The sequence below is a fragment of the Camelus bactrianus genome, chromosome 33 (assembly GCF_048773025.1).
Source record: "Camelus bactrianus isolate YW-2024 breed Bactrian camel chromosome 33, ASM4877302v1, whole genome shotgun sequence".
In the NCBI taxonomy this organism is placed as follows: domain Eukaryota; kingdom Metazoa; phylum Chordata; class Mammalia; order Artiodactyla; family Camelidae; genus Camelus; species Camelus bactrianus.
In genome coordinates, this window is record NC_133571.1 from 22,412,542 (window position 1) to 22,425,520 (window position 12,979).

General features: G+C 51.5%; 1 protein-coding gene and 1 long non-coding RNA gene across 4 annotated transcripts in view; one reads left to right on the forward strand and one right to left on the reverse strand.

Annotated features, from left to right (window-relative positions):
• SNX19 (sorting nexin 19) overlaps window positions 1-11,394 on the reverse strand; it is a 39,927-nt gene extending 28,533 nt beyond the window's left edge. For all 3 annotated transcript variants that reach the window (XM_074356934.1, XM_074356933.1, XM_074356935.1), the window contains exons 1-7: window positions 9,254-11,394; window positions 7,318-7,456; window positions 6,061-6,161; window positions 5,829-5,948; window positions 3,831-3,961; window positions 2,579-2,675; window positions 1,924-2,104 (exon numbers count right to left, since the gene is read on the reverse strand). In XM_074356934.1, the coding sequence (XP_074213035.1) occupies window positions 1,924-2,104; window positions 2,579-2,675; window positions 3,831-3,961; window positions 5,829-5,948; window positions 6,061-6,161; window positions 7,318-7,456; window positions 9,254-10,957 (2,473 nt within the window). In that variant the 5' untranslated portion in view covers window positions 10,958-11,394. The remainder of the gene's footprint in view (window positions 1-1,923; window positions 2,105-2,578; window positions 2,676-3,830; window positions 3,962-5,828; window positions 5,949-6,060; window positions 6,162-7,317; window positions 7,457-9,253) is intronic.
• A 97-nt stretch (window positions 11,395-11,491) lies between these two features.
• The window catches only part of LOC123617652 (uncharacterized), a 135,274-nt gene continuing 133,786 nt past the window's right edge, over window positions 11,492-12,979 (forward strand). Inside the window, exon 1 of the long non-coding RNA XR_012503815.1 lies at window positions 11,492-11,602. This is a non-coding gene — a long non-coding RNA (uncharacterized LOC123617652). The remainder of the gene's footprint in view (window positions 11,603-12,979) is intronic.

The following is a 12,979-nucleotide window of genomic DNA, read 5'->3' on the forward strand; positions in this document are numbered from 1 at the left end:
AAAAGTTGCTTTGAAAGCATCTCCATTACATGGAGCTGATGGGGTAAGATCCAGGAGACTTCCGTTTGATTTTGAGATCAGGCGTGGTTCTAGGAAGAACACTGCACCTTTGGTAAGATGCCACAATGATTCCTTTCTTTCCTGTCCCCAGGGCTGGAAGGGCCCCTGATGAGCTCGCAGCCAGGCCAGGCTGACTCCTGGAGCAGGTGGACTTCACGGACGGAAGCACCCCTCCTTCACCCTGTGCCCGGGCCCCACAATGGGGTCCCCTCTGATTTGCTTCCCAGGAGACTGCCCCAGAAATACATAATGTTCCTGAGCGAATTTCCAGTATCTGGTGCTACAGCTGTGACTAATATTATAATTAATCATCGATAGTTCTGTTAGTCTGGGAACAATGGCATTCTCCGGGCCACTTAAGGGTTTGTTAGAAGATGCACGATTTCAAATGTGGGCAAATCAGGTAGAATCGAATCCTACTTTCTTCTTAACCCCATCCAACATAGCTTTCTGCTTTCTGCACTGTGTATCGAGGGTGCTGGCGCCAGTGCTTTCTAGTCATCTGCTCAGAACGGGGGCTCCAGTTCCTCAGGAACAGCACCATCCCGAGCCCGACGCACCCTCCTCAACTCTGTTATCTTCTCAGGTCTGAATTTACCTACAGCTGCCACCATGTGGTGACAACGAGTCACAGCAGGAAAAAATAAGCAAAAGCAAACAAGGCACCAAGTCCTCCTGAAGACAGTGGAAAGTCACTTGTTACGTGAGCATTCTGAGTCTCAGGGCGGGAAGAAGGGCTCGGGCATGAATTACCCCTGTAGAGATACGATGTTCAAAATGTAAAGGCTTGATTTTGGCTAGAAGTACATCGTTTCACCATCTCATTCAGAGTCTCTACAGTCCTCCGGCGCTCCTGCCGTCCTAACACTTCGTTTACTCAACCAGCGAGCTGTGTGTGAAGGGCTGGGGTGGCACACCCCGTTCTCACAGTTAAGCTGAGGTCCACACAGCAGAGGCCAGGTGACTGATGTGGGCACCTGAGGCACAACGGTGAAACCGGCCTTCTTTCGCCTGAACCCAAGATTTTGTGATCCTTTATTTTCGGTGGGAGCCTTTGTCTTGGAGGTTTTAAAAAGCTTTCTTTTTATGAGTTCTAGCCCCGCAAACGTACTAATATCCAGGGCTCCCAGCTTTGCTCTGTAGAAAGCACCTGCACCTCTGGGAAGTGAACGTGCCCTGTGTCACACGCTTATGACTCTTCCCCCTCCCTGCTCTGCCCTGGGTAACTGGTGGTGTCACCCGCCACAGCAGTAATGAAACCGGAGGAACAGGGAAAAAGAAAAATTCCATTTTGTACATGCTGTACTTCAGCTGCCCCGCAGTGTATCTAAGCGGAGATGTCCAGTGGGCAACTGGAAACACACGGCCAACATTCAGGCATCACCCGCACACGTGTAGAGCTGAAGCCAACGGCACAGATGAGGTCGCCCTGGAGGAGTGTGCAGAGTAGGAACAGAGAGCCAAAAATAAAGCTCTAGAAGGAGCAGGAGCCAACAAAGGGGACTGAGGAAGGATCACAAGAGAGGCGAAAAGAAAACCAGGAAAGTGGTACCACAGACACCAAGGGAAGGCAGTTTCTAAGGATAGGGAGTAGACCAAGAAATGCCAGAGCACGAAAGAGGGACGGTACTGTAAGCCCGGATCTTACCTTGCTGGACTGGGACGCCCTGTTCTGGGGCCATGTCCCTCTGCTCGACTCAGCTCTGGGGCTGAGCCTGAGTCCTCTCTGACCCGAGCACTTGGCATAGGACATCACACGTCAGAGTTTAACGCGTGGCCTGCTCAGAAGAGAGGCTGAAGCGACGGCTCCCAGGGACCACAAGTCCCAGGTGGACTGCGTCCCGGCCTCCTGCTGCCTCTTACCTGGGTCACTGCTGCCGAGGTCTTGGGCTGGCAGGGCTGCGTCCGACACGTGACCAGCCACGCACCCTTCGGAGATTTGCTCGGAATCTTTCCCTGGGGCGTCCGCTGGCTGCATCTCGAGTAACTTCGTCTGTTTTTCAATAAAGGATTCCATCCCAGATGTGGAGAGGATCTCTGACTCCTGAAGAAAGAGCCAGGGGCAGGTCACCGAGGATGTGGAGAGCAGGAGGGCGACTGCAGCACTTGGGGTCCCTCTGTTCCCTCCCCGCAGTGTCACGAGTAGGGGACCCAACTGACTCTGACCAGCTAAGGAGAGCTTTTACGTTTTACCTAAATTGCAAGGAAAACAACACCTTTGTAGTCTCACTTGCCACAGAAACTTTGGGTTTTCTTCCAGGAACTCGCTTTCTCATTGTGTCATCCATTATCCCAAGCCCACCACCCTTGGGAAGCCAACCTGCTAGCCTGGAACTTCAGGAATTCCAAACTGCTTGGAGGAAGTACACCTAGAACACAAGTCAGAGACCCAGACATTGGCTAAGTCTTCATACGGCACCTGCGTCCTTTCTGACTCTGGGAACGTCTCAAGCCCCTGAACCGCAGGGTCAGCATCAGAGCCGTGAACTCCGCAGGTAGTTCTCTAGGGACCTCTTACCACACCGCCTTCCCGGAAACAATAGAGAATCTTCTCGTGTGTCTCACTTATACTCAGTGCTGGAGAAATTTTACTGGATGAGAACCTCAGTCTGGACCTGGTACAGAAATAAAGAGCAGAAACAGTATGTAATTCACGGTCTTGAGCCCCATACAAAGGGCTGAAAATATTAATACCTCAAAACAAGAACACATACTTAATCTTGGGCGTCTACTGTGGTCAGAGTCGCCAGGAGAGACCTGGCCCTGAAACCCCCCAAACAATACATATTCTGGCAATTCTTAATATACGTGCAACTCTTACACACAGCTGTGCCCACAATGCACTTGTGAAAGGGCTTCCGTTAATGTAATATAAGGACCAGCCTGTCAGGGCCATATTTCCACAGGCCAGAAGAGCAGCTGGCACACACTACGCACTCGTGACAAATCTGCTGAAGGTTAAACAGACAAGTGGCACGGACCAAGGCTGTCGTTGTCCGCGCCTGTCTGCACATCCACTTGTCCCCCTTGTGCTCCAGACAATAGGAAAGTTTTGAGGAATAGGGTTCTTATAAGCACAAGCATCATGGTCACCCTTCAAAATATGGGCCCAATAAAAAGAAGAGGCTAAGAACTGCAAGTGTTCTTGCCGGCCTGTGAAACGTGAACAGAGACAAAGACAGACAGACAGATGTACACACACACATTCTCTTATCCTCCATAGTGGCCCAGACATAGATAGGATGTGTCCAGGAAACTCAGGGCGGGGTCCTTCCTTTCCACGTGCTCTCCCAGAGCACCTGGGAGCCTCGAGCAGGGGAGAGCAGAGGGCCGTAACAGTTACCCAATCCGGCCTCGCTGGGTCCACTCTAGCCCTTTCCTGTTCACTGCTCTGGTATTCAACTTCTGAGCCAAGATTTCCAGAAATGATGGCAATCAGAGATCAGTCATAAACCTCAATTCTTAAAAGGAAAGAAACATCTCAATTTTCCAGGACAACAGAAAAGGAGAATATCCATGTGCTAGAGTTTCCTTCTGGACAGGAACCCCCGGGCAGCTGGGCCCTGGGCTCCCATGGCAGGACAAACGCCCAGTGAGGCTTCCTGCGCAGGGCCTCAGGCTCTTCTGGGTGGAGCGCTGAGGAGGCTGGGGCCTGGCTCTGCATGAAACTGGTACACGTGACGCATCCCCTCTCCTCTAGGGCTTAAGAGTGGGGGTGGGCTTTGGCTGAAAATTGGGGACAAAGGTGCGAAGTGGAGAGGGTTTCTTACTTGCTGGCCTTCTTGCCTTCTGTCTGGAGTCTGTTTTCTGTCTCTGCCTCACTCAGCTCCTCGGTGGGGCTCTGGGGCTCGGAGCGAGGAAATGCTGTCTTCAAGGTGTCCACGATCGTGCTCACCACGGTCTGCAGGGGTCAGAGACGCAGGGTCAGATGGCACCCCAGGGAGCACTCTCTCCAGGGGCTGTGTGCCCCGGGCCGGGCAGGCAGCTGCTCATCCAGCAGAGCCGCATCTGCCGGCAGTCAGGCACAGCTCACGACCCAGTGCCCATGCTCTCCCCTCCTCTCTGTGGTCATAAAAATCCTCTCCCTGAGAGTTAAGACAAACAATGCCATGGGAAAAGAAGCCAAAACAATGGGAAAAATAAAAATCTGGGAGTTCTGCAGGCTTGTGAAATACTTTCCTTGTTCAATTTCTTTCTTTTCATCCAAAAGAATGATTTTTAGTTTCCAAATTGGTAATCCTTTCACCAAGAGGTGATTGAGTGGAAGTAACATAGAGAGGAACATATGAAGAAAAGGAAAAGTGAGGAAGATTATCAAAATAAGAACTAAGGTCTGGAAGCAATATAATACAAAAATGCTCATAGCAATTCACAGAGGAAAAAAACTGGTTTTCCTGCTAATTCAAACAATTTCTCTTCCTTAACTACAGAAAGAATAACAAAAATCACTCAGGTTAAAATTCAGGAATGGAGCTGCTATAAACTTCTTTACTTAAAAAGATAAAACAGTCCTCACTGAAGAGTAAGAATTATCTCTATTTCTCAGAATGGGAATATGACATGTAGACATTTGCTAAAAAGAAAAATAAAGAAATAAATGAAACCCTAAAATATCAAAGTAATGGAAGGAAACACCTCCTTTCCCTCGGGTGCCTAATTAACACTGCTGGCTCAGTGGCACCAGGCCCACTGTACCCGGGGAGGCCCCCACGAGGACCCCAGCCAGCACAGCCACGACGAGGCAGAAACGGCTGAGCAGGACCACAGTAAAGGCCAGGGGACAGAAACCAGGGAAGGGACCCAGAAAAGTATGAATGTGGATTAAGTAGCTTACAAAACACGACTCCCTCTCCAGGCTCACAGAACCGCAGTCTGCAGGGAGGGTCCGAACCTGTCTTGTCCACGCCTGTATCACGAGCAACTAGTACAGTGCAGGGCTTTAAACAGGTGTGCAGGAGGCAGACGTTGAAAACAATCAATGAAGGAACACGTGTGTGTGGACAAACACATCCGCATGGAACTCTGAGGATCTCATCTCGTCTATCCCTTTCCAGTTTGCAGTTCTTCCTCAGAGCAGTGAACGTCTCCTAACTCCTACCACATGACATTCCAATTTATCACTTTATCCCCTGAAGTCTAGATGAGAAGAGGGAGAGCCCTCTTCTGCCAGAGTCAGTGTTCTCTAACCTGTTAAAACATACGCCAGTTTTGATAAGCATAAACCTCAGACTTCTGACCTGGAGCCTCTAAAACCAGTTGGTAGTCACTGCACACGGTTACACAAATGTCCTTCTCCGACCATCTCCAAAGGTTCCGAGACACCCTCCTAAAGAAGGGGCAATTCTCTCACACTGCTCACCAGCAGAGAACCACTACACCGATCTAAATCCAGCTTAGTGTCCTGTCTTAGGGCTCTCTTCCCCGAGTGACCAACACTGGAATGACCTTCTGCTCCAGAAGAGCCCTTCCTGTCCCCACTGTCTGTGGAGGCCCAGATCTACCCTTACCTCCCTCCACTGGAGTAATAATGTCATGATGCCCCCAGGAAACATGTGCACTGACTGTGTAAGGGGTACTGTGTCCTCATAGTTGCTCCCTGTCATTCAGGAAGCTGATGATCTAACCAATATTTGGCAACAGGTCTTGAAAATCTAGCCCATGTTCTATGCACTCCTCTGTGCTGCCCCTCCCACGCCCCTCCCGTGCTTTTCAGACCCAGCCTGTACACCGCTAGGAGCTAAGGCCGACCCCGGTGGCCCGCCTCGCACCTTGTCTATCCGGGAGCCCACGAACGGTTTCTTGACGAAGGCGATGCGCGCGTCTGTGTTCAGGGCAAGGAACTCCTGCACCTCCTCGCTGTTAGCGAGCTCAGGAATGGCGCAGAGTTGCTGCAAAAGACACAAGGACTTCAAAGAGAAATTCTGGTCCCCACATCTCTTCACCATGGCTTGGGCGTCTGGGAGAGAGACTGGGAGCAGAGCTGGAACAGAAGCTGCTGACCTTTAGGAATGATTCCAAGAGGCTCTTGCGGGCTTCCACTCGGTCACTATCCATGTTTCCAAATGGAAGGTCTGGAAAGAGCTTTTTAGGACCCTTCACATCTTAAAAAAGAAAAAAAAGACTTAATTCACGTAACACTCACTAAGAGCTACTCCATATAGAACATAACACATATCTAAAGAAAACAGGACTGCTGAATATATTTCCTGGGATTTTCTTTCTCCCCTTACCCACGGCTGGAGCTGAGAGGCAGCCCGAGGCTGGCGAGGGGGCCAGGTTCCAAGGCCTGGGGCGCCTGCTCATCCCTCGAGTCCCTCCCTGGGGTCTCCCCTTCCTGGGATTTTCTTGTTTCAGGAGTTCCAAATATGACCCCTGGGATACAGTACATACAGCCTACTTCCACTATTAATGATAATATTAAGGTATAAGAGGCAATACACTACACTGGTTATGAATAAGGGCCCTGAAGTCCAAACGCCCCAGTTTAAATATTGGCTCCAATCCCTACTACAATAAAGACCTTAGGCAAGTTGCTTAATCTTTCTTTGATTCTTTTCTGTAAAATGGGGATAATGACAGTACCTATCTCACACACTGCTATGAGAGTTAAATGAGCTAATACGCGTAAAGTGCTTAGACCAGAACTGAGCATGTATTTTTAAGCTTGGCTCAGTCACTGTGGGCTACTGCTATTAAGAAAGTGTATAGCTGAAATCCACAATTTATGCCTAAAAACTTATTAAAATATTTATTTGGGTGACCACTGGTGTTTTTTTTAAAAACAAAGCAGCTACTTACTAGCTTATTTTTAAATTTTCTATTTCCTTACTGTCCCCGTGCCTTACAAGTGTCAAACAGCACACAAAAAAGCCTGCTGTTAAAGGAACAGCGGTAAAGATTTCTAGATAATATTTTATTATTTGCGAGAAATCAATCTAGGGAAACCGGAAAAGTTAATTTAACACTTCCTGCTACCTCATAGGCACAGGTAGAAATATGAAAGTTTCTTCCTTAAGCTTAAACTAGATGGGGCCCCAGGACAAAGGATTCAGCGGCAAAGAAGTACCTTGGAAAGACTGTCATCAACACTGTCCAGCACTAAACCCAAAACACCTGTAAGCAAACTGGGGCGCACAGGACCCTTGAGGCCACATTCTCCCCTGACCCTCCCCGCAAACCAGCAGGCCTCCAGCCTCTCAGATTAGGGTGCCAGGTGTGAGAGCAAGCGGGCATTCTGGGGCTGGGGAAATGCCTGACTTTTGATGAACTTCCGTAGATCTGACTTCTCCTCCAGGCGGGTCTGCAGGTTCAGGAACTCGCGGTAGCGGCGGTTGACGGTGTGGTAGGCCAGCTGCTGCAGGCCGCCGCTGCTCTCGCCGTCCAGGGCCGTCTCGTACTGTGAGTGAACACACTTGTTTACGGCGTCGGCTCACAGGCCACGTTACAAGTACAGGAGGCGTGAGGGGAGCAAGACCTTCTATTCTGTCCCTGAACCTGTCAGATCTGACAGCTGCTTTAGGTCATAACAAGAAACCCAAACTCCAAGGGGGCTGAATTAAAGAAGGAGCTACACTTTGCAGTGGACGTGGCCCACGAAGTGAGAAACAAGCTTTACTGATCTCTTCTCCCCTGCAAACACTCTGTAAACTATTTTTCAGACCCCAAAGACAAGGGATACAACGGAAGGTACAACGCTGATAAAAATGGTACCGCCTCTTTCACCCCTAATTACGGGGCTGGATGTTACAAGGCGGTAACCATTTTGTCATGGTACTCAACCAGTCATTATCTATATTAGTTGGGGGAAGAAAAAATCCGAAACAGCTGATAAAAAAATCATTTGTTTGTCTGAAAAGCCTTAAAGAATGTGTTTTTGTTTTGCTTTGGGCAGATTAATTATTCTTGGAGCTACACTACATTCTTCTTCCGAAGCACAGATCATTTGCATGATGTGATGTCATGGACTCATCTGGCTGGAGATGTTTTATGGGGTGAAAGTTTCTGTCTTCCTATGCTTGCAGGGCCAGTATGTGGGAAGTGGGGCTCTATGTTCCCCCAGAGCAAACACCCTGAATGGCACGAAAAGCTGCAATTTCATACCTACAGGGGAAGGCCTTCTGACAAGAGTAGTTAAGATATAATAAATGCTGTGGAAGAACAATGTATGTGCTTGTTCTCATTAGGAGCAGGTCACGGTCATTGTTTGGTTGAGGTATTATACTGTGGGTAAGTGATGGAAGAGACAAACTCCTTGTTGGTGGGATCTGAGGCAGAGAAATGTTTTAGAGGCAGAGAGAGAGGTATTCATTATGAGCTGAAATGAGCAAAGTCGTCCCTCCGACCAGTACTGAGAAGGAAAGGCCGACATAAGAGATGCCAGTGGAATTCAGGTTGGGGCTCTCAAACCTGGAGCACCTGGGAGTTATGACAATTTCTGTGGAACGTTCTGCTCCTTGGGGGCCACTATTCAATACTGTACATTCCCAAACTTGGCTGCATCTCAAAATCACTTGGGCTGCAGAATCTGCTATCAGAATACAAATTCTGATAGGCTCGGATGGATTCTGAATGAGAATTTCCCAGAATGGGTCCCAGGATTTTATTTTTTAAAAAAAATGCAACTCTCCAGGTGACTTGGAGGCAGCCTATCTTAAAACCAGTTTTAGGGAGCTGCTGCTCTATTGAACCAGCCATCTGAACCTCCTTCGTATCATCTCTGCCAAGCAGTTCCTACTACTGTGCTAAAACATCTCTAGGAACGAGGAACTTGCTACCTTGTGAGGTATAGATAGGTAAATAACCTTCCTTCCTAAACAAACTATGAAAGATGCTAGTATTTTTAAAAAGAAAGAAATTAGCAGGGAAAAAGTTTGGAAAGAATTTCTGGACAAGACTGTATCCGCTGGGAACCAATGAAATATATGATTCTCAGTCTCCTGATAGCCCTGAGATTGTAGGATTGTTTGTCAGGGTATCAGACAGAAGCCTACTCGGCTTCACAAATGAGCTTCAGACCACTCACATATAGCTACTTCCTGAATTAACCACAGCAAATGAGATACCCTGATCAGGCCTGACGGAGAGTACCTCCAAATAAGAGTACCCCACTCCCTTGAAACACGAGCTTCACTGACTCTGCCTTCCAAACCCATCCCCAGACCAGAGCGGGCGCCCACAGCTCCACTCCAGTTACCTTCACCGTGTAGAGCGTGTACGGGTGGAACCCGGTGCCACTGTGCTCGCGAGCAGTGATGGTGCCGGTGATACGAAGGTTCTGGATGACAACGGGGCCGTCTGGACTGCTGAGGGGCTCAAAGCTGAAGGTGGCTGAGCTGAGGGGACCAGGTGGGGAGGAGGAAAGCAGAACCTGTGGCAGACTAGGATCTAGGGAGCTCACACCATCGGTGAGATCTTTCTCTAAGCACGAGGGTCGCGAGGGGCACGTCCTTTCCGGACTGGCCAGCAAAGTTGTATGAGAGGTGACATCTCCTTGCTCTGCCTCCTTGTCTGCTGCGTCAATCTGGATCTCTGGGCAGGAGTTCAGCATGGAGACAAGCAGGCCTGTCTCCGCTTCTGTTCCTGGACCCTCCTCAGCTTCTGCCCCTTCAATTCCTCTGGCTCTCTCACCGTCCTTAGACTCCAGGGACTGGGAACCTCCTAGGGCACACAGGGCGTCCTGGATCCTGTCACAGAGGAAGCTGCCTGGGGTCATAAGCATGATGGTTTCTTTGCCCAGTTCAGACAATGGGGACTCCAGCTCTGTGTCGTCACACAAGAACAGGGGGCCTCGAATATCTGGCTGCAGGAAATGAGAAGAGTTGTTTCCAACTTTTCTTTCTTCCAGTACTTCCCCCAAGTCTCCCTCGAGTGCTTCACAGCCTTCTTCAACTTCTGGGGAGGGGTGTGGGGGCCCCTCTGGCTCACTACAGTTGAGGAGCAGGGGGGCTGCTGCTGGGGACGGAGCTCTCACCTCTGGTGGGCTCTGTTCCTCAACAGTCAGAGGCAGAGATGTGGGCACCGAGGGCTGTTCCAGGGCACTGGCCGGGCAAAGTGGTTTCACCACTTCTTCTGGATTATTTCTGGCCTTGGAAAAGAAGCCCACTAGTACAAGGTGGATCCAGTCAGGATCTGAGAGCTTGCTGGTCAGTGGTAAGATTACATTGCAAGTAATGAGTTCCACCACTACATGGCGACCGGTCCGGGTCTCCAAGTGGGGCTTTGGCACCAGTCCTTGAAGCACCGCGTTCACGATGCCACGTGTATAGGTGACCTCAGCGCTGGGACTCTGTACAGCAGGATGTGGGGCGGTGACCCGGCAGTAAGCCTCCCAGAGCTGGGAGGGCTCCACTGTGCCACTCTGCTGCCCTGCCGTGGCCTCCTTTGCCTGAATATAGCTCTGCAGGTGACAACCGCAGAGAGTCAGAACCCTCTGGGCCAGAGCATGCCTGTCCACCATGGCCATTCTCCTCCGGAGCTCCTGGACCAACCCTCTCATGGCCGCCTCCATTTCCTCCTCGAAGGCTGGCTCCTGGCTCACCGTGCGGTACCACGACGACACGAAGTCCCGCATGATCATCCGGATAGTGCGGTCGATCTCCTGCTCCAGCTGCCGCTCTGCCTCCGGGCTTGGGGGGGACGTGGCCATCGGGATGAAGCGTTCCAGGTGCAGCCGACCTGAAGCCCCCACGATGGCGTCGGAGCCCAGCCATCCTCCGAGGACCACCAGCAAGGCAGACAGAAGGCACAGAAGCCACACGTTGACCAGGAGGTGGATGACCAGAAGCCAGCCGAGCACGGCCCCCACGGCCACCAGCTTCCGGCTACTCAGCAGGTTACTGACGCCACCGTCGGGCCCGGTCGGGGGCTCCTGCGACGAGGCGGCCGCCTCCGCCTTCATGGCGGACGGGAGCAGGGGGCTCCCCGGACCACCGCCTCCTACTCCACTTCAGAGCCGGCGGGAGGGGCGCTGACGGGGGCGCGGCCGTGCTGCGGGCCCCGACGCCCTACGGGCAGGGCCGGGCGGCAGGGGCGGCTCGGCGGCTCGGCCCCGCGGCAGCCCCTTCCGGCAGGGGCGCTGCCCGCGGACACAGCCCTGCGGCCTGCATGGTGCCCGGGCGGCGGCCCCGGGCCTCGGAGCCAAACACTTACTGACGCTGTAAACCGGGGCGCCCGGGACCGGCTCACGCCGAGCTCCGACTGCAGCGGACGCAACGGCGCCTCCTCCGCGGCCTCCTCAGAGGGGCCCTCGCCGGGCTGGGGCGGCCGATCACCCGCGCTCCGCAGCCCGGCTTCCCTCAGGGCTGCCGGCTTGCCGGGCGCGGCGACAACTTCCGGGTCGACGTCGGCGGGAGCGAGGCATGCCGGGAGAGCGCCGCGCACCCGTCGCCCGCCGGCGCGGCGCTGCGCGGCGCCCCCTGGTGCCGAGGAGCCGCCATGCCTGCACCGTGCAGCGGGGTTCCTGCTGCAGAGCGCGCGCAGCGCGAGCCCGCCAGGCGGGCGCCCCGATTCCCGAAGCCGAGCGGACCAGAGCGCAGGCTTGCAGGTAATGATTCTCCGAGACTCAAGACTTCCAGCTCCAGTCGTTAAATGAAGTGTGCAAACCGTTTAGGCAAAAGTTCCTTCACTATCAGTGATCCGGTTTCTTTCAACCTTATGTGCGCAATTTTTCACTGGCCTGGTGCATTTTAACATTCACCCCGCACCCCCTGCGCCCCTCTCCCATCTCCAGTACTCAGCTCCCCGGTCTTGTTCTCAGGAATTGCAGAATACAAGGCATAAAACATCAATACAGAGATAGATTTATTTCTACAATTTCATAATACTGTGTAACAAAATCATATTTGCGATTTGGGGTTATTTGCTGCTGGCATAACCCAAGCAGTCAAATCTTTGGAGCATCTGCTGTATTCAGTCACTGTGATTGGTGGTGTGGAGGAATAGAAGCCGCTCTTGTCCCCGAGGACCTTGCGGATAACTGGGGAGTTGAGTTCTTGGATCCTGGTGAATATTTAGTAATGCAACTCAGTATGGGATATGGCAAAATGCAGATTATTCAGTGTATGAGGGGAAGGAAAGGTCATCGTGGGTTGCAGAGGTTAAGGGGGACCTCGTAGAGAAGGAAGCCTCAAGGGTGAGACTTTTTATTCCTTCCATCTCTTCTTCCCTTCTCCTCCCCAGATACATAGGAACAGAAGGCAGAGGTGGACACATACATTTAGACAATCTTCTAATAGATTTGCTTGTGAATGTGCCCTATGGTTGATTGTTTTTGCTTTCCGTAATTTGCCTTCAGTTGTCTACACAGGCAGAATTACTTGTAAGAAGATTAAATACCTGACAGTAGCAGTGACCATGTGGCAGAGAGTGCCAGTTTCACAGGAAGCCCGCTTCCTTGCCCCTCATGGTCCCCGGGAGCTCTGTCTGCAGTGTGGCTGTGCTTTTTATCTTCCCACGGGACATCTATCATTTGTATAGAGCTGCTTGTGGTTGCCTGTCTTCAGCATCCTCTATGCTGTCAGCAGCCTTTTGTCATTATAACATTAGTCCCCAGATATTTAGAGGAATCCTCAAGCAAACTGCAACCAAAAACTGTGCCAACAGGAAGCATGTTGTGACTTCTTCTCTCACCTCCTTTTCTACTGTTGGGGTCAAGGTTTCTTTTGAATGCAAAAGGGACCGTCATTTAGATGTGGGGCATCATTTGTGACGGCGCTTCTAAAGCCGAAGTCTGACTTAGGATCCAGTGTCCACAAAGTGAATGGGGCACATCCCTGAGAGCCCAGAAATCTGGCCACTTCGCTGCTGCTCTACATCCCACAGAAAAGGAAAGTGGGTGCGGCTGTCTTGGTCCTCCCAGACCATTCCATTGTCCTTGGGGCCGGTAGAGGATCCCAGGAGGCTCTGGAGAAGTATGCCTGCC